The sequence below is a fragment of the Gopherus evgoodei genome, chromosome 8, assembly GCF_007399415.2.
Source record: "Gopherus evgoodei ecotype Sinaloan lineage chromosome 8, rGopEvg1_v1.p, whole genome shotgun sequence".
Taxonomy (NCBI): domain Eukaryota; kingdom Metazoa; phylum Chordata; order Testudines; family Testudinidae; genus Gopherus; species Gopherus evgoodei.
This window is the reverse complement of record NC_044329.1, coordinates 43,260,596-43,279,998: the sequence shown is the minus strand read 5'-3', so window position 1 is coordinate 43,279,998 and position 19,403 is coordinate 43,260,596. Positions and strand designations below refer to the sequence as shown.

Below are 19,403 nucleotides of genomic sequence, written 5' to 3'. Positions count from 1 at the left end.
TAAAGCCACCTATACACTGTAGTCTTGGAAGCCTCTTTCCTTTTTAGGGCCCTTGGAACACACCAACAGCTATTTGTCAGTTCTGAAATTTTTAAGGAGATCCAAATTTAACCCAATAATTCTACAGCCTCCAAAGCCTCTTCTGCCTCTGTGAAAAGTGCAGAATAAAAAACATGGCAAAATAATTGACTGGTTAATATGAAACCTCAGGTTAACCTCAGGAACACAAGAATGGGGTGAATGAAAGCCCTGGGAAGAGAATCAATAACCAAAGCTATTCTGGATCAGCCTTCCTGGCAGAAGTGATGTCAACCAAAGTAGTAGCTTTCATCCAAAGTTGGCAGAGGGATATTTTCCCAGCTAGTTCAAGTGGCTGTAACATGTACACCTGAAGACTAATACATCCCACTGGGCGAAGCGGGTTTGAAAACTTCACACTGAATTGTTAGGAATCGAACCAATGGAGAGCACAGGCCAGCCCCGGCTGTGGAAGTAGCAGATGTATGGACTTGTATGGCCTTAATCTTCCACTTTTAAAATCTGTACAGACTTTAGTACCCGAACAGACCGTAGTAACCCGAAGGGTGATGCAATCACCAGAGGAGAAGCCATTAGTTAAACACCACACCAGCTTCGTTTCTACATCCTGGTGTAGAATCCTTGTAACACTTTGACAATCGCCCAGCATCTGGGAGACACCCCATCACAGAAGCCACTGGTATTCATTCACTCTCCAACATCCTAGATGCACAAAGTGAGCTGGCTCTTGGAGGAGGAAATGGGTTCTCACTGATACATTCTAATCGCGCCCAACTGCCTGACCAGCAAGGCAGAGAAAAATTACTTCCACTTTGACTGGTTTGATCTTGCAGAGGATTTGGAGAATCAGAAGAAAAGATGGAAAGATGCAGCCATCTCTGCTCCCTAATTCATCAAAACAGCATCTGACACTATGGCCAACTGGTCAAACAGCTGAGAGCAAACCGGATGTTCTTGCATATTTCTGTTGGCAAACCAGTGGTCAGCTGGACAGCCTCAATATTGACAAATGGACTGGAAAGCCTTAAAGTTCAAGCTCCATTCCCCTGGGATTAGTTCCCTCTTGATTTGTAGATTCCAAGGCCAGAAGGGATCATTGTGATCATCTAGTCTGACCTTCTGTACCATACAGGCTATAAGATTTCCCCAAAACAATTTCCAGACCAGATCTTTTAGACAAACATCCAATCTTGAATTTAAAATCATGAGTGACAAGAGACTCCACCATGACTGTTGGTAAATTGTTCCAGTGGTTAATTACTCTCACTGTTAAAAATGTATGCCTTGATGAGCCAATCCACCTGGACATTGTGTTCATCCTGGAAACAAAGCCAGAGTACTTTCCTCCCACTGAAAAAGGCTCAGTTTAACAGTAAGATGGAGTTCCCGGTGCCTTGTTGATGGCAGTTGATGTTGATGTAGAGCACTCCTGCATGCTTGCTGCACCATTCTAGAACAGGAAACCCCTTAAGCAGTATTTCCTAAGCTGAGGTGGCTAGTAACATCCTTCACAGTAACAGCAGACTGCATTTCCACCCCAGAGTGGACAGAATTCTGACTATATGGGCTTCTGCCTGGTCAGTACAGAGGTGAAGGCAATTCTTTCCCAAGGGTCCACTTTGGATACAGCTGGTCCCTCTCCAAGAAAGGAGACACCCTATGCACTCATCCTTCGATTTATATTTTTTGTGAGGAGCTAAGGCGGGCAGTAGAAGGCAAGCAAAAGAACAAGACAACACTGCCAGCTGCTTGCAGGGAGGGGATCCAGAACTGAAGGCAGCTGGAGAGGCCACAGAGCCAGCAGGGATGAAAAGTGTCAGAATGGGCAGCAAAGAGCCCATTGCTGCCTGTATGTCCATGGTAAGGTGTTGTTCTGGCAGCAGCCACAGGACAGCACTCAGAATTGCCTTTCTGACTCCTCACAGACATAGGCATGACCATTTTTAAGCCTGAGAGGGCCTGGGGGAGGAGTTGCAGCTGAGCCTGCTACACAATAGCTGCTAATAGATCAACAGCTCTTCCAAATGGGAGAAACATGGGGAGAGAGGAGCCTGAAGCAGAGAGGCTCACAGCAGCAGCAGGGCCTCAGAGAAAGACAGAAGAGAAACCCCAATCTCAACCCCAGCTGGGATCTCAGCCATAAGAATGAGGAGAGGAGGGAACTAGCTCTCCCTTTCCCTCTGTCCCTAAAGAACCACAGGGGCTCTCCTTGTTCTAGCTTTGAGAGCGGGAGGCATATAAAAAGCCAGGCCATCTCTTTCATATGTGGAGTAGCAGAGGAAAAGTTTGTCTGTGAAGGAGATTTTGCCTGAGATGCTGCTGGGAAATCCTGGGGCCTGCCCAGAGGAGAATTGGGAAGGAGGCCTAGAAGCAAGGCAGAAGTCTTGGCTTGGCTCTTAAATTCAGGCAGTTAGCTCCAGGTCCCTCGCCTCAGTTCTTTATGATAATCCTTGGGTAAAAAATGTGAAAGCACTTAAATTACTTAGGAGCTGAATTCCTACTGACTTTCAGTGAGACTCAGGCACTTAAATGCCCAAGTTCCTTTTGAAAATGTTACTCATTTTTTTTTCTTTATCCTTCTTTCCACCTTCTTGCTTTGTCCCTCTTCTGGTCTCTGCTTCTAGCACAGAGAGAGGGGAAAAAGAAGCAGAGGGTTCCAAGCTTGCCAAGCAACAAAGTGAAAGAGACTGGACAAAAAAGAGGAGGTGCTGGTTCTGACATACCTTCTTGAGTGAACATCTCTGCTGCCTCATCACATAATTCATAGTCTAAAATGTGCCATATAGGATCATAGACCCTTCATCATAGCCACATAATACTATGTCATAAGAGTATTCCTGATTGATTGCCTTCTTTCCACCTGGCAACAATCTATTAGTGCTTTCTGCACATTTGCGGTTGTTTCTATTCAGCTAGCCAAAAAATATTTTATTGGAAAGAACAGATCTGTTAGAACAGACTCTGTGAAGGGGAAAACACAGCCTGAATAAGCCAACCTTCAATCTGGACACAATCCAGAACATACGAATCCACTGCCTTCTGGAGATCTAGAAAGGCTTAAAGTGATTTTATGTCAACTGAATACACTCCTGCAAATGACCAATAAAGATATTAATGGATAAAATAAAAATTATTCTTTGGGAATACTTGGTAGGCAGCCACTAGAGCAGACTGTAACCATACACTCTTGAGGTGCATCTCTGTAGACATCCAGGAATAAAGGCTTGCACAAGCATGCATGAGGTTTCTAACAAAGAGCACTGCTCACAGAGTTTAGGATCCAGTCCTTTGTAAGTATCTTGAACTTTGCCGAACATATTTTGAGTGACTAAGAAAACAAATATCATAGCTTGAATTTTAAGAAGGGCTGGGTAACATGACAAATATTAACATTAATAACCATGCAAGTCAAGACAAATCTACTGCATTTTTCAAGGAGGAAGAAAAGTTTCCTTCTCTGAATGAAGTGTTGGTTATTTTGGTCAGAAGTGGCACCAATCGCTAATAACTCTCTTTCACAAGCCAGGGAAGGCCTGAGTCGGATTCCTAAGTCTTAAGTCAAGACTCCTTTAGGGTGTATAGATAGTATTGCCAATCTCAAGTGTTCAAAAATTGTGAATCAGTCCCCCAAATCATGAGATTGTCTTAAACGTTAGTTTTAATAATAAATGTCGGGTTTTTTCCTTGCCTGCTGGTTTCTGAGCCTGTAGGGTACACCTGCTTCATGTTTTCACACTTTTCTCTGCAACCATGAGAGCTAGAAACTAACTTATTTTTTCCAGATGAAAGTTATGATTCTCTTCTGATCTCTTGGCTCTACCAGCTGGGTCTTCAAGAAAAACACCATTTCAATGTCTGTGGTAAAATCCCAAGAGTTGGCAACAACATGTAGAGTACATGTGTAGAGTATATTTCCCCCCTAATGCTTTCCAGGGAGGAGGGATAGCTCAGCAGTTTGAGCATTGGCCTGCTAAACCCAGAGTTGTGAGTTCAATCCTTGAAAGGGGCCATTCATGGGTCTGGGGATTGGTTCTGCTTTGAGCAGGGGGTTCGACTAGATGATCTCCTGAGGTCCCTTCCAGCTCTGATATTCTATGATTCTGACACTGTGAAAGATTCTTCAGCACAGCTATAAAGGATGTGGTAGTATCTCAACATTAAGTTCCTCAAGCCAAATCAAGTGCTTGATCTTTCTAAGCTCTTATGAAGGAATTGCAGAGATCTGTGTAGCTGTTGCCTGTTGTGATGTTATTGACATAAACTGTGACCACACAGATAATTGTTTCAACCACTGTTATGTATATATATATATGCAGCAAATATTGCACAAAGGTTGTCATGTGAGGTGTCTATAAAAAGGTTATTATTTGATGGTTATGATTATCCTAGCTGAATGTATCATTTTTAGTTGAAATTATGAGTATTGGCTATGTCCTTGTATCTCAATGTGTTTGATTCTAAGTAGCATTAGTGAAGCATTTGGTCAGCTTCTTGAGAAAGGAAGTTGCAGATTAAGTGCCCAATCAAGAAACACTTAACTGACAATGGACCTTGGGAGACTCCAATCCACATATGAGAAGTCTTCCTGGGACGTTCAAGGTAGCACGTGAGCAGTGGCTGCCGCCTGCAAACTGAGTCATACATGGACATGTGACTTGCCCAGGTAGCTACAAACTCCATCTTGTTGCTGTGATTTTGTACCGGAGAACAAAGGGGTTTCCACTCACAGGAGAAAGAATATAAAAGGCTTTGGAAACCCCTCCGTTTTTCCTTCAATCCTGCTTCTTATCTCTGGAGAAACTTTGCTACAAACTGAAGCTCTGAACAAAGGACTGAATGACCCATCCCAGCTGTGGATGTACTCCAGAGATTTGATTTGAACCTGCAGTTGATTCCATCACTGCTACAAGCCTGAACCAAGAACTTTGCCATTACTGTATGTAATTGATTCCATTTAACCAATTTAATTCTCATCTATATTCCTTTCCTTCTGTGAATAAACCTTTAGATTCTAAAGGATTGGCAACAGCGTGATTTGCGGATAAGATCTGATTTGTATATTGACCTGAGTCTGGGGCTTAGTCCTTTGGGATCGGGAGAAGCTTTTTTCTTTTACTGGGGTATTGGTTTTCATAACATTCATCCCCATAAGAAGTGGCTGCTGGTGGTGATCATGGGAAACTGGAGTGTCTAAAGGAATTGCTTGTATGACTTCTGGATAGCCAGTGGGGTAAAACCAAAGTCTTCTCTGTTTGGCTGGTTTGATGTGCCTTTCTGTGCAAAGGAACCCCTGCCTTGGGCTGTAACTACCCTGCTCTAAGCAATTTGTCCTGAATTGATACTCAGTTGTGTCCCACCAGAGGCAGCATCGTTACACCTGTGCTGATGAAAGTCTATGATAGTAACATTTGGCCCTGTAGAAGGTGCACAACCGGCCACAGTGCTGCCTAGAGGTCAGGCAGGGATTGACAGATCAGCATCCTGCCCCAAGGGTTACCTGTCGTCTCCTTCAGACCAGGTAATTTGAGGACTAGGCTCTTGGCCAGTCAAAGTCTACTCCAGTGCGACTCTCATCTGAGGTGAAGGCCCCTGGTATTGTAACGTCTTCTGGGGGTGGAGAGGGGAGCTCAGGCCTACCCTCTATACTGGGCTATGCTCCAGCGCCCAGTGGTGGGCAGTTACATTCGATACCTTGGGGTGCTAAGATTCTGCCCCCTGGGCCACCTCTCTAGCCCCGTTAGCTTCATGAAGTGAGTCACTTCCACCAAGCCTCTTGCCTGCATGCTCAGCCACTTAACTCTCCATTGTACGTTTTCACTGGTCTGTGTAGTCAGACCTCAAGCAAGGAGCTCCAGGGCAGTGCTTTCCCTTCACAGCAGCTGCCTGCACCTTTCCACTGCCTGCCCACTCTCAGCTGCTCTGCTCCCCTTCTTAAAGCCCTGCCTCCAGCTTGTGCAGGCCCTGCAAGTGCAACAGGGTGGGGCCACCTGGGCCCAGAGCTCCTCCTTAACCCCTTGCTCTGCAGTGTGAGGGTTGTACACCCCATCACAGCCTCATACATGGAAAGCTGGCAGCAACTTCTTGCCTACTATGCTGAAAGAGACAGGGAGCTGTTCTTTGAGTTGTATGCAAGTCCAGTGTCAGGGACTGTCACAGGACTTGCTCAGCACCAGAATGAGGCCAGGCATGGAACTGCACATCAAAAGCATGACACCATAGTGGCTTGCTCCTGCTTTGCTGAGGCAAGAGTGCTCACACAGCTTGCTCTCTCACCATGGAATGCATGCACTGATTTGTCTGATTCAGGAGTTGGTTAGTTTTTATATCGCAGCGCATCAAAGTTGGGCCTTAGAGAGGAATCTTGCCAGGAAGATCCTGTAACTACAGTACAAGAGGAATCAGCTTTCAAGGCACTCCATTTTTAGGCTTAGCTACCCTAACAATGCTCACTTAATAACTCTGCTTCATGAAGCACAGGGAAATCGAAGGCAAGAGAGCAAAGCATGAAAGTATCATGAACAGCTAGTACTTTTAAACTTTAAATATATTCACCTTACCTTTCCTTCTTCTGGGAGATAATGTTAGGCATTTGTTGAGCTGTGTTGAGCTTCTGGTTGGCTGAGAACTCCAGCAGATTTCTGCTGTGGTGGGCAAGGCTCATGCTGGGTTCAGCTCCATTGGGATACCTTTCAAATACACTGAAATTCAAAAACACATACCCATAAATATAATAAGAGGGACAGAACAGATACACACACATGAAACTCACTGCCTCATGGTATTAAATACTCTAACTGGATAACTAATGGCGTTTCAGATTTGCTGTTCCACATGGTAAGATATGTATCACCAAATCCCATGCCCATGGGCAGTAACTGTTCTATATATTTAATTGCAATAGCTTCACAATAGCACTAAAGGAAGAGCGGAAGATGGCATCCTTCACGGGGCTCATTCTGTTAAGTGAAAATTCACAACGAATGCCATCAACTCAGCGAACGAACATCACTCAATGATCTCCTGGTCATCAGAACACCAACTCAACAAATCCTAAAGTTCCTCCTTAGGGCCATACAGAGTGCCAAATAGGCCCAGGAATAAAAATCCTGCAACTTACTGTTGAAAGGTTCTCATGGGCAAAATGTGAGTACCTTGGAAACTTGCTGAAGACTTACAACACTGATATCCTCATGTTGCAAGAGATCCATGTTGGCAACGACCAACAGGCTAGGCGCTACCATATCTATGGATACAACCTAACAACTAGCCATTATCATCCTAAATACGGCTTGGCAATATACATCAAGGACACTATCACAGATTTTAATGTTATTCCATCAGCTGAAGAGGAGAATGCATTTACCACAACTATCAAAGTAGGGGAGCTCCACATTAACAACCTCTATAAAGCCCCTAGAACAAGATGGCCAAAACCAGTGCTACCTAGCACTCCTATTCCATGCATCTATGCAGGTCATTTTAATAGTCACCATACTATATGGGTCTATAAAACAAATGAAAGCGATGGCGAAGAACTTATAGACTTGATATCTGCACAAGACTTACGACTAATCTACAAACTAAATCAACAATCAACATTCCATTCAACCACTGGAAACATGGGTACAATCCAAACCTAACATTCGTGTCTAAAGACTAATGTGGTAACACTCTCATCGTAACACATGAAGTACTATTGGCATTTCCAAATAGCCAACACAGGCCTATAATGATCTATACAGGCATCGAAATTCCTAAACAGGTACCACGATGGAATCTTCTTAAAGCTGATTGGGATGCCTACAAATAGACAGTTAAGAAAACTGTTGCAAGGATTCCAGTGAAACCAGAATGCTATCAATGGTTCGCAGGGCTCCTGAAAGTAGCAGGAAAGAACAATCCTTGAGACTTCCAGAAAAATCACACTCCCTGCTGGACAAGAGAGACGCAGGAGTTGCTTCGGCAACACAATCAGCCTAGGAGTCTTCATACCGCAAAAACCCTACTACACTCCTTTGACACAGCAAGATGCCAGCGCTGACTTGATTGCATGCAAAACCTTGATTTTACACGTTCAAGTCATCGAGCCTGGATACTACCAGGGTGGATAAAAATCAATTTTTTTTTAAATTAAAAATCAATTTTTTTATTTAAATCGGAATTTTTTATTTAAATCAGATTTTTTTGATAAAATGCTTTTTGAGGAAAAACTTATTTAAAGATAGTTTTAATTAAGATACATTATAGTTCAAAGATATCTCAACATAGAATTAGAATTTATAATCCCTATTCTATAGTATGAAACAATATATTCACGTAATGTTTAAGAAAAGTTTTGTAAATGAGTTCCAATAGTTCATGGATTACGGACCCAATCTTATGGGGTTCCACAGGCTTCTGTATAGATTATTTAGGTTAATCTTTCTATCTACCCAATGGGATTCAGCGTTCAAACTAGAAGATACCATCAGAGATGCTTAGTTTTGCAGTTCTCAGACTGTGGATTTGTGTCTCCAGAGGAAACATGTTCATTAACAGCAAAAATGTTTTTAAACAAATAAATAACATATAGAGGTAAGAAATAACAGACCTCAACTCTACTGTCCCTCTGCAAATTTGTGTACACAGAGTCAATCCCTTACCTATCTCTGAAAGTGCAAAGTTTCAAAAACGTCAATGAATAGAAGATTGTTCGGGGCGGAATAGATCTGGACAAGATGAAGATGTCTGGAGATAAATGTGAGAAGCGAGGGACATATGCTTGTTTTGTTAAATTATTATATGTTTGCTGTTGACGAAAAAATCCAGAATACTTAACGTTGTTGTTTTAATTAAATAAAACAATTTAAAATGTCTGTCTGGTGATGTTCTCTTCCTACTAAAGCATGGCAAGAAAATCCTCCAAATATTAATGATTAATCTATTGAATTGGAGATAGTTTGCCTCCCAGTGACTTCATAAATATCTGCTTCAATTACCTTTGGTAAATGAAATAACCAATCATTCATTTTTTGATATAGCTGTAAAACTAATCTGAAAAGTTTTCAAAATAAATCACTGTTTAAAAATGTATAGTATGTATCTTCTAAAAATGAAACCCACATCTATCTCTGAGTTGTGAAGAATATGTATTAAGGTTATAACAACCAACAAGAATGCACTTTTATGTAGAAAATGATGATTAAATTGAGTCTTCCTGACAAGTGCTTTAAATCACCCTGGACACAACTACAACGTCTTGGGGTTGCTAATCCCACAGAGTACAGGGTACCAAAAATTCAGTTAAACTCAATAGCCTAGAGTGACCAAACAGCAAGTGTGAAAAATCGGAACGGGGGTGGGAATAATAGGAGCCTAAGTAAGAAAAAGACCCAAAAATCAGGACTGTGCCTATAAAATCGGGACATCTGGTCACCCTACAATAGCTTCCAAACTGGTGGAGAACACAAAAGGACCACTTGACAAACACACAAGAAGAGAAGTGTATCAACAACTCCACCGAACACTTGCATCAAACCCCTGAGGAGAACCTTCCACTGTCAGGATTGAGTAAGTAAAAGAAGGATTTGCTGTGATGAAAAAAGGGAATGCTGCAGGCCCTGACGGTATTCTGCCAGAACTCCTCCACCATCTCAGCCCCAGAGGACTCCAATGGCTTGCAACTTTGCTACCTTAAGGACAATACTGCTCCCTGAAATATGGCGAGAGGCAATGGTAATTGCCATTCCAAAGCCTGGAAAGCCCCTGATGAAGTGGGATGGTATAGGCCAATTTCTCTACTATGTACGACCTACAAACTTCTTGAACGTATCCGTGATGGCTTGGAATACAGAAACTCCCTTGGGAGCTGCCACCCGATGTGCCAAGACTACTTCTACCCCTGCCTTCCCTGCCAGCTCAGGACTCCAGCACCCTGTCTTGAAGAGCCAAACACTCTCGTCTGCTCCAACAAAGAGCCAGGGTCTGAATTACTTGCCCCAAAGCTGCAGGTTTACCTGAAAATAGCTCACAGAAGTGTTCTTCTCTTTAGCACTCAGATACCCAACTCACAATGAGGTCTAAACCCAAATAAATTAGTTTTACCCTGTATAAAGCTTAAGCAGGGTAAACTCATAAATGGTTTGCCCTCTATAACACTGATAGAGAGATATGCACAGTTGTTTGCTCCCCCAGGTATTAATACATACTCTGAGTTAATTAATAAGTAAAAGGTGATTTTAACAAATACAGAAAGTAGGATTTAAGTGGTTTCAAGTAGTAACAGACAGAACAAAGTAAGTCACCAAGCAAAATAAAATAAAATGTGCAAATCTATGTCTAATCAAATTGAAAATAGATAATCTCACCCTCAGAGATGCTTCAGTAATTTTTTTCCTCAGACTGGACACCTTCCAGACCTGGGCACAATTCTTTCCCCTGGTACAGCTCTCTTCCAGCTCAGGTGATAGCTAGGGGATTCTTCATGATGGCTCTTTTCCCTCTTTGTTCTCTTCGACCCCTTTATATATCTTTTGCATAAGGTGGGAATCCTTTTGTCTCTCTCTGAGTTCCCACCCCCTCCTTCTCAATGGAAAGACACCAGGTTAAAGATGGATTCCAGTTCAGGTGACATGATCACATGTCACTGCAAGACTTCATTATCCACTTGCCAGGATGCAGGTATACAGGAAGACTTACAGGTAAAACAGCCATTTGCAGACAATGGTCCTAGTTAACGGGAGTCATCAAGGTTCCAAACCACCATTAATGGCCCACACTTCACATAATTACAATAAGCCCTCAGATTTATATTTAATATTTCTAGTTTCAGATACAAGAGTGGTACATTTATAAAATAGGATGATTACACTCAGTAGATTATAAGCTTTGTAATAATACGTTACAAGAGACCTTTTGCATGAAGCATATCTCAGTTACATTATATTCATTTATTATTAAATTTTTATAAAACCATACAGATTGCACAAGGTCACAGTATCATCCTCAAAAGAATACACCCTTTTATTGTACCAATTATCCCTATTGAATAGGCAGACTTCTGGCCAAAACTTAGTTGTTTAGACCAAGTTCTGGCACTCACAACTCACATTGAGGCTGGCTATCAGAAAAACCTAAAGACTGACACAGTATTTGTTGACCTGTCATCTGCATATGATACTCTATGGATTAAGGGCCTGATGCTGAATCTTGCTAAAATTATACCTTGCTACCAAACACTTTGCCTATTGTGGACCATGCTGAGTAACAGACACCTACGGGTGTATCTGGGTAATAAGACCAGGTCACCCCGTATCATAAACAACGGGCTACCACAAGGCTCTATACTTGCGTAAACCCTTTTTAATATTTGCGTAAGCTTACAAACAGGGAAGAATTGGTAGGGGAAGTAGAAGTGAGTGGCAACCTAGGCAGCAGTGACCATGAGACTTCAGAAAAGCAGACTTTGACTCCCTTAGGGAACTGATGGGCAGACCCTTGGGATGCTAATATGAACAGGGGAGGGATAGCTCAGTGGTTTGAGCACTGGCCTGCTAAACCCAGGGTTGTGAACTAAATCCTTAAGGGGGCCATTTAGGGATCTGGGGCAAAAATCTGTCTGGGGATTGGTCTTGTTTGAGGAGGGGGTTAGATTAGATGACCTCCTGAGGGCCCTTCCAGCCCTGATATTCCAAGGGGCAGGGAGTCCAGGAGAGTTGGCTGTATTTTAAAGAAGCCTTATTGAGGGTGCAGGAACAAACCATCTCAAAGTGCAGAAAGAATAGCAAATATGGCAAGCGACCAGCTTGGTTTAACAGTGAAATCTTCAGTGATCTTAAACTCAAAAAGGAAGCCTACAAGAAGTGGAAATTTGGACAGATGACTAGTGAGGAGTATAAACATATTGCTTGAGCATGGAGGGGTGTAATAAGGAAGGCCACGGCACAATTGGAGTTGCAGCTAGCAAGGGATGTGAAGGGTAACAAGAAGGGTTTCCACAGGTACGTTAGCAACAAGAGAGTGGACAGGAAAAGTGTGGGACCCTTACTGAATAAGGGAGGCAATATAGTGACAGATGATGTGGAAAAAGCTGAAGTACTGAAAGCTTTTTTTTGCCTCAGTCTTCACAGACAAGGTCAGTTCCCACACTGTTGCACTGAGCAACACAGTATGGGGAGGAGGTGAACAGCCCTCAGTAGAGAAAGAACAGGTTAAGGACAACTTAGAAAAGCTGGACATGCACACGTCCATGGGTCCAGACCTAATGCATCCAAGGGTGCTGAGGGAGTTGTTTGATGTGATTGCAAAGCCACTGGCCATTATCTCTGAAAATTCGTAGCAATCGGGGGAGGTCCCAGATGATTGGAAAAAGGAAAATAGTGCCCATATTTAAAAAAGGGAAGAAAAAGAACCCGGGGAACTACAGCCTCACTTCAGTCCCCGGCAAAATCACAGAGCAGGTCCTCAAGAAATCCATTTTGAAGCACTCAGAGGAGAGGAAGGTGATCAGGAACAGTAAACATGGCTCTGCCAAGGGCAAGTCATGCCTGACCAACCTGATTGCCTTCTATGACGAGATAACTGGCTCTGTGGATATGGGGAAAGCTGTGGATGTGATATATGCTGACTTTAGCAAAGCTTTTGATACAGTCTCCCATAGTATTCTTGCCAGTAAGCTAAAGAAAGTATGGATTGGATGAATGGACTATAAGATGGATAAAAAGATGACGAGATTGTTGGGCTCAACGGGTAGTGATCAATGTGTCAATGTCTAGTTGGCAGCAGATATCTAGTGGAGTGCCCCAGGGGTCAGTCCTGAGGCCAGTTTTGTTCAACATCTTTATTAATGATCTGGATGATGGGATTAATTGTACCCTCAGCAAGTTTGCAGATAACACTAAGCTGGGGGGAGAGGTAGATATGCTGGAGGATAGGGATAGGGTCCAGAGTGACCTAGACAAATTGGAGGATTGGGCGAAAAGAAATCTGATGAGGTTCAACAAGGACAAGTCCAGAGTCTTACACTTAGGAAGGAAGAATCCCATGTATTGCTACAGGCTGGGGACTGACTGGCTAAGCAGCAGTTCTGCAGAAAAGGACCTGGTGATTACAGTGGACAAGAAGCTGGATATGAGTCAAGAGTGTGTCCTTGTTGCCAAGAAGGCTAACAGCATATTGGGCTGTATTAGTAGGAGCACTGCCAGCAGATTGAGAGAAGTGATTATTCCCCTTTATTCGACACTGGTGAGGCCACACGGGGAGTATTGCGTCCAGTTTTGGTCCCCTCACCACAGAAAAGATGTGGACAAATTGTAGAGAGTGCAATGGAGGGCAATGAAAATGATTGATGGGGTGGGGCACATGACTTATGAGGAGAGGCTGAGGGAACTGGGCTTCTTTAGTCTGCAGAAGAGAAGAGTGAGGGGGGGGATTTGATAGCAGCCTTCAACTACCTGAAGGGGGGTTCCAAAGAGGATGGAGCTAGACAATTTTCAGTAGTGGCAGATGACAGAACAAAGAGCAATGATCTCAAGTTGCAGTGGGGGAGGTTTAGGTTGGATATTAGGAAACACTATTTCACTAGGAGGATGGTGAAGCATTGGATTGGGTTACTTCGGGAGGTGGTGGAATCTCCATCCTTAGAGGTTTTTAAGGCCTGGCTTGAAAAAGCCTTGGCTGGGATGACTGAGTTGGTGTTGGTCCTGCTTTAAGTAGGGGTTGGACTAGATGACCTCCTGAGGTCTCTTCCAACCCTAATATTTTATGATTCTATGATACGCTTCCAGCTAAATCACGAAAATTTGGATATGCAGATGATCTTGCCATGACAATACAAGCATCAAACCTCCATGACGCTGAGAAAGCATTAACTGTGGACCTCCAAAATATGGAACAATACTTCCAGAAATGGAGGCTCAAACCAAACCCTGGGAAAAAAACAGTAAGCGCAATTCATATTGATAATAAGAGTGCCAAAAACACACTGAAAGTAGCTTTCTGTGGGAAAAATGTGCAACATGATTACATTTCCAACATATCTCGGAGTGAAACTCTACCACATCCTCTCCTTCCATAATCAACTTGAGAAGGCAGCTGCAAAGATAAAAACGAGAGCCAGCATAACCCAGAAACTAGCACGTACAACCTGGGGTGCACCAGCATCACTGTTGTGAACATCTGCAATAGCACTTGTATATTCTGTAGTTGAATATTATGCACCAGTATGGAGCAGATGCAGTCACACACGACTCGTGTATACCCAGCTGAAAACAGTGATGCAGTGCATCATGGGAACCCTTAAGTCGACTCCAAAACCATGGGCTACCTGTCCTGTCTAACATCACTCTCCCGCCGATACATCAAACTGCTGCAACATTCCGTGAAGCTCAGCGAATCCAGGAAAACAAATGAATTCCTATTCACCAAGACCTGGACAACATCCCCCCCAACGTCTTAAGTCCCACAAGCCTCTCTGGGAACATTCGTTTAGCCTCATGCAATCAGGTTATGATCTGAAGGAGGCTTGGAAAGGAGATTGGGCTAAACAAGACTTAAAAAAATAAGCATCTTGTGCCAGATCCCATGCAGAATGTTCCTGAGTTTGACCTTCCACGGTCATCTTGGTCAACTCTGAACCAAATTCAAACCAACCATGGTAGATGCGGATATCTAATGCACAAATGGAAAATCAAAAAGACTCCCCGGTGTGCGTGTGTGGTTCCCCACGCTAGACCCTTGAACATATCACTACCTGCTGCCCAATTTTTATAAATATGAAGGAGGCATTACTGCAATAAATTCTGCTACTCCTGATATAGTCATATGGCTCAATCAAGTTCAGGTGAAATTGTAGTTGCTGCTCTACACCAGCCATACCAGCAGTAGCAGTAAAGGAACAACAATTCTGCTCAGTCTCAAATGTGTGATTACAAGTGGGCAGGAATCCTCCCATCCCATGAAAAATTTCAAGATTTCAAAACTTTTCCTGTTGAAAACAGAGACCCTTCAAAGATTTTTTCCAAAAAAAGCTAGTAGATCAACCCCTGCACCCACCCCAGAACAGCCAAAAGCCCAGTGATTAGGGCACTCATCTGGGATACAGGAGACCCAGGTTTGAGATTCTCATTCAGAATCAGAGAGAGAAAAGGTGGGTGAGGTAATATTTTTTACTGGAGCAATTTCTATTGGTGAAAGAGACAAGCTTTCAGGCTCAACACAGTTCTTCTTCAGTTCACCTTGTCCTCTCACCAATGGAAGTTGCTCCAATAAAAGCTATGATCTCACCTACCTTGCCTCTCTTATGTCCTATGACCAACACAGGTACAACAACACTGCAAAGAATTCAGAATCAGAGACTTGAACACTGGGTCCCCCACATCCTAGATGAGTGCGCTAACCACTGAGCTACACTGAGCTCTCTCCTATTTTAACCAACAATTTCATCCTGGACCTGAGACATCTTCTTAACGAAGTTGAGAAGAAACTGATAAGTTTCCTAGAAAAGTTTTGGTTTCAGTAAATCAACATTTTCCAACAAAAAACTGTTGCCTTAAAAAATTCCCAACTAGCTCTGTTACTTGCCTTAAGGTTTGTGGTCGTTTGGTTTCTTGTTTCCCCTTACGTTGTGCCTCAGAAAATTTAAATCAAATTGTACATGGTATAATTCTTTATGACACTGGAAAATTATTTCTCTTCATGTTAATGATCCCTTAACTTGTACTTTCGTTACCCAGGTAATAAAACTGACCAAGTATATGTGACAAACATGGTTCATCAATGTGTATGGTAGGCAAGGATACAGCTGCCAAACTCTGTGCAGTTCCATGTATGACATTTTACGCAAATCACTTGAGACAATTTCTATACAATCAGAGATCATCCTTAAAAAAATTGCGTGCGTAGATTTGAAGTTGCTGAAAGACTTGGGGACCCTAGTGACTAGAGTTCTCCCAGTATTTGCAAAGCAGCAGCAGGGTGCACCTCCCACACAGCCTTGCCAGCATGCCCCTGACTTGATTTAAGATGGAGGAATCCTCCTCTTGCGGTTGTTCAGGCTCCATGGCCTGTGCAATTCTTGGTGCAAAACAATGAGCTTGTGATGTGGGAGCTGGAACTGAGACCCACCAAATGTTCATTAGATGGGAAACATTCTGAATCCAGTCCAGGTTAAAACTGGTGATAAAAGGCTCTGTAAGGCCACTAGTGATGCCCTGAGGCATCCAGTCACCATAGGAACCATAGCCGCATCTTTGAGAATGAGTCTGCTTTCCAGATAGATAAGCTGATTTCAAGTTCTGACTCTTTTGGTGCTGACACAGGCATGGTTTCCCAACTAGTGCACACAGACTCTGCATCTCCCACACATTGCTCTTCAAACACTCTGCACAATAAAGTGCAATGCCTGCTTCTTAATGGAGCAGCTCCCATTAACCACACTACAACACTAAAATATAACAATGAAATAAATATTCATGTCCAACCTCAACATTTTCAAATATAAAATAGTTTCAATAGTAATAATTATTCTAGGGTCCTCACATTAATGTGTATATTTCCACCCACCCCATGAGTCATCAGTAGTGTCTGAACCAACAACTTTCAGGTCTGCAGCAAAGTGAATGGTCACATCAGCTAACAGGGGAAACATCATTAAATCTTTTGAGGATGAGCCATAGATGGAACCACAGTGCACACACACACACGTCACCTGCAGGTGACACAATTATTTGTGAAATAGCACTGGATTCCTGAGTTGTGGAACAAATGATCTAATGGTTACAGACAACATATCCAAGTGAAATGATGCCCTTGTTTGTGTCATCTGCAGGAACTAAACAAAGTATGACTCTACCACTTAAGCTAAAGGAGCAGCTCCACTAGTATGAAGGCAGTTAGAAACTCAGACCTCTACATGTGGTTGACCCACACTGTTAGCATGGATTATATCAGCACATAAATTGGTCCATTTATTCTGAAAGGCAGTATGGCACAAAAGGTAAGCTTTAGGTCCATGCTATTAGAGACATCGGTCCTACTCCCAGCTCTGCTTACAATGACATTGTGCACCTTCTCAGCTCTCTTATCTAAGAAATTAAGATTACTTACCTATAACCAAAGTTCTTTGAGATGGACTTTGCATATCTATGCTCATGGGATACTCTGACCAATTGTGACTGGTAAAACTCCACTGGCTGTAGCCACTGGAGCATCCACATGCCTTCCTTGCTCCCAGTTGAACTCTGGATGTTCTAGGGCAAGGGTTTAAAAGGAGTGTGGTGGTCCGCTGCCTCAATTCCTCCCCTGCAATCCCAAGCCTTTTGGTAAGTAGGACTCTGAGAAAGTGGGGAAAGATGGACAGGAAGTGTGAATATGTGACAGATGTATCAAATCCAAATACTACTGTTGCCTGGGCCATGCTGGTGTTGTTAAAATCATCTGGCTTTGTCCTGTCTTATCTTGTTTATCGCTCTCTGAATGAGAAGAAATGGGGCAAAAACATACATTAGACCATGATCCCAGTGTATTAGAAAAGCATTCAATATTGATTCATCTCTGCCTCCCCAGGAACAATATCTCTGCCATTTCCTGTTGTTGCTATATGCAAACAGATCTGTTATTGGGTTCCCCCATAAACTGAGGAGGTGATTCATTACTTCGTTCTTCAAGGACCATTCGTGCATCCAACCTGATGATCTGCTCCGATGATCTGCAAGGGTGTTCTGTTCCCCTGCTATGTGAATTGCTACTGAATGAATATCATGTTCTATACTGCAGTTCCAAAGACTCTTAGCCTCCTTGCATAATTTCACAGAGTGAGTCCTCCCCTGCTTGTTTGTATAATATAATGATGTCATATGGCTTTGTTTTTGAGTTAAGTCAGATAAGACTTTAGAGCTAGTTTGATTACTTTCCGTTCTAAAATATTAATATGTAAGCGCCTTTCCTTTGGTGACTAATGATCTTTGGCCTGCTACACTTTGTTGTTCAGATGGGCTCCCCATCCTAGGGTAGATGGTCAGTACTACTGATCTTGCAGGTGGATTGAAAAGTGTACTTATCACTGCATTTTGTTCTTTATCCACCACATTAATGATGTTACCACTTGTGGAATTAATATTTTTGATGCACGCCATTTAAACCTGGTTTGTAATTCTTTGCTAACCACTTCTGAAGGTCTCTCACCTGAAGATGAGTTTAAGGAGTCACTGCTGTGATTGATGCTGTGACTAATGTGAATATATTTGACATACACATAGTAAGATCCCTTTCTTAGATGACACTTTTATTAGTTAGTCATCAAGGTATGGGTATACATACATCTCCTGCCTTCTTAGTATGCTGCCACAACAGACAGGCATTTTGTAAACAGCCTGGGTGCTGTGGACAACTCAAAAGGGAGGACTTTGTATTGAAAACGGTCCTCTCCAACAATGCAATTCAGGTTCTGACAATGACATGGTCTTATAGGAATGTGGAAGTATGCCTCAAGTCCACAGCTTCAAAACAACCCTGGAGGAAACGAGAAGGTACTATAGAACTTAAGAGTCAACATGCAGAAGTAAAAATTCTTTATGTGTTTAATCTTCATAAATCCAAAATATGGCAAAGTCCCCCAATATGTTTTTGGCATTAGAAAATAATGTGAGTAAAATCCCTTCCTTCTGTGATCTCATGGAACTACCTCTATTGAACCTAACTTTAGTAGAGACTTCAACAAATCAAAATTACTTTGATTTCTGCCCAGATATGAAGTAGGTGGGTTGTTGGAGGGAAAGGTTTTAAACTGAATTCTGTAACACCATGAAATCATTTCTAAATTTCGTCTGTCTGAAGTTATTAACTCTCAGCAGTAATAAAAATTGGACAACTGGTCCTCAAAGCATGGATGAACAATGTCCAAATGGCCTGTCTTGAAGCTCTGTGTCCTCATCTCAAATCTGATGTCTCAGAAGAACTGGAGAGGACAAAGAGGCAAAACTTTTCCTTTATTATTGTGAACATTACATTTCTTCTTCTGCTGTAGCTGGTGCTGTGGGGTACAATGCTGAGGTTGGAAATGATATGCCTATCTCTGGTGACTGTAATGAAGTGAAGGAGAAGGAGGGTATTGTCTTTAACGCTTGTGTAATGGGAATCAAATATGGCCTCTTTCATGTATTAAAGAAAATTGCAATCTAGCAGTAGATCTTACATTTTTCATCTTCTCTTGTACTTCATTGATCCGAATATTAAACAGACCTCATTCAAATGGAAGATCCTCAATCCTCATTTCTGCCTCACAAGGGAGTCGCACTGATCTTAACTATGCATATCTCCTTAGTGAGATAGCCGAAGCTACTGATCTTGCTGAAGTATCTAAGGAATCAAAAGCTACTCTCAACTGTTGC

At 42.5% G+C, this 19,403-nt stretch overlaps 1 protein-coding gene across 5 annotated transcripts in view; it reads right to left on the bottom strand.

The window, feature by feature from the left end:
• Window positions 1-19,403, bottom strand: part of ATF6 (activating transcription factor 6) — a 347,497-nt gene that overhangs the window by 182,197 nt on the left and 145,897 nt on the right. For 4 of the 5 annotated variants that reach the window (XM_030573857.1, XM_030573858.1, XM_030573860.1 and 1 more), the window contains one exon: window positions 6,597-6,725. In XM_030573857.1, coding sequence (XP_030429717.1) covers window positions 6,597-6,725 — 129 coding nt within the window. Of the gene's footprint in view, window positions 1-6,596; window positions 6,738-19,403 lie in introns of all 5 variants that reach the window. The other variant, XM_030573859.1, reaches the window with a different exon arrangement.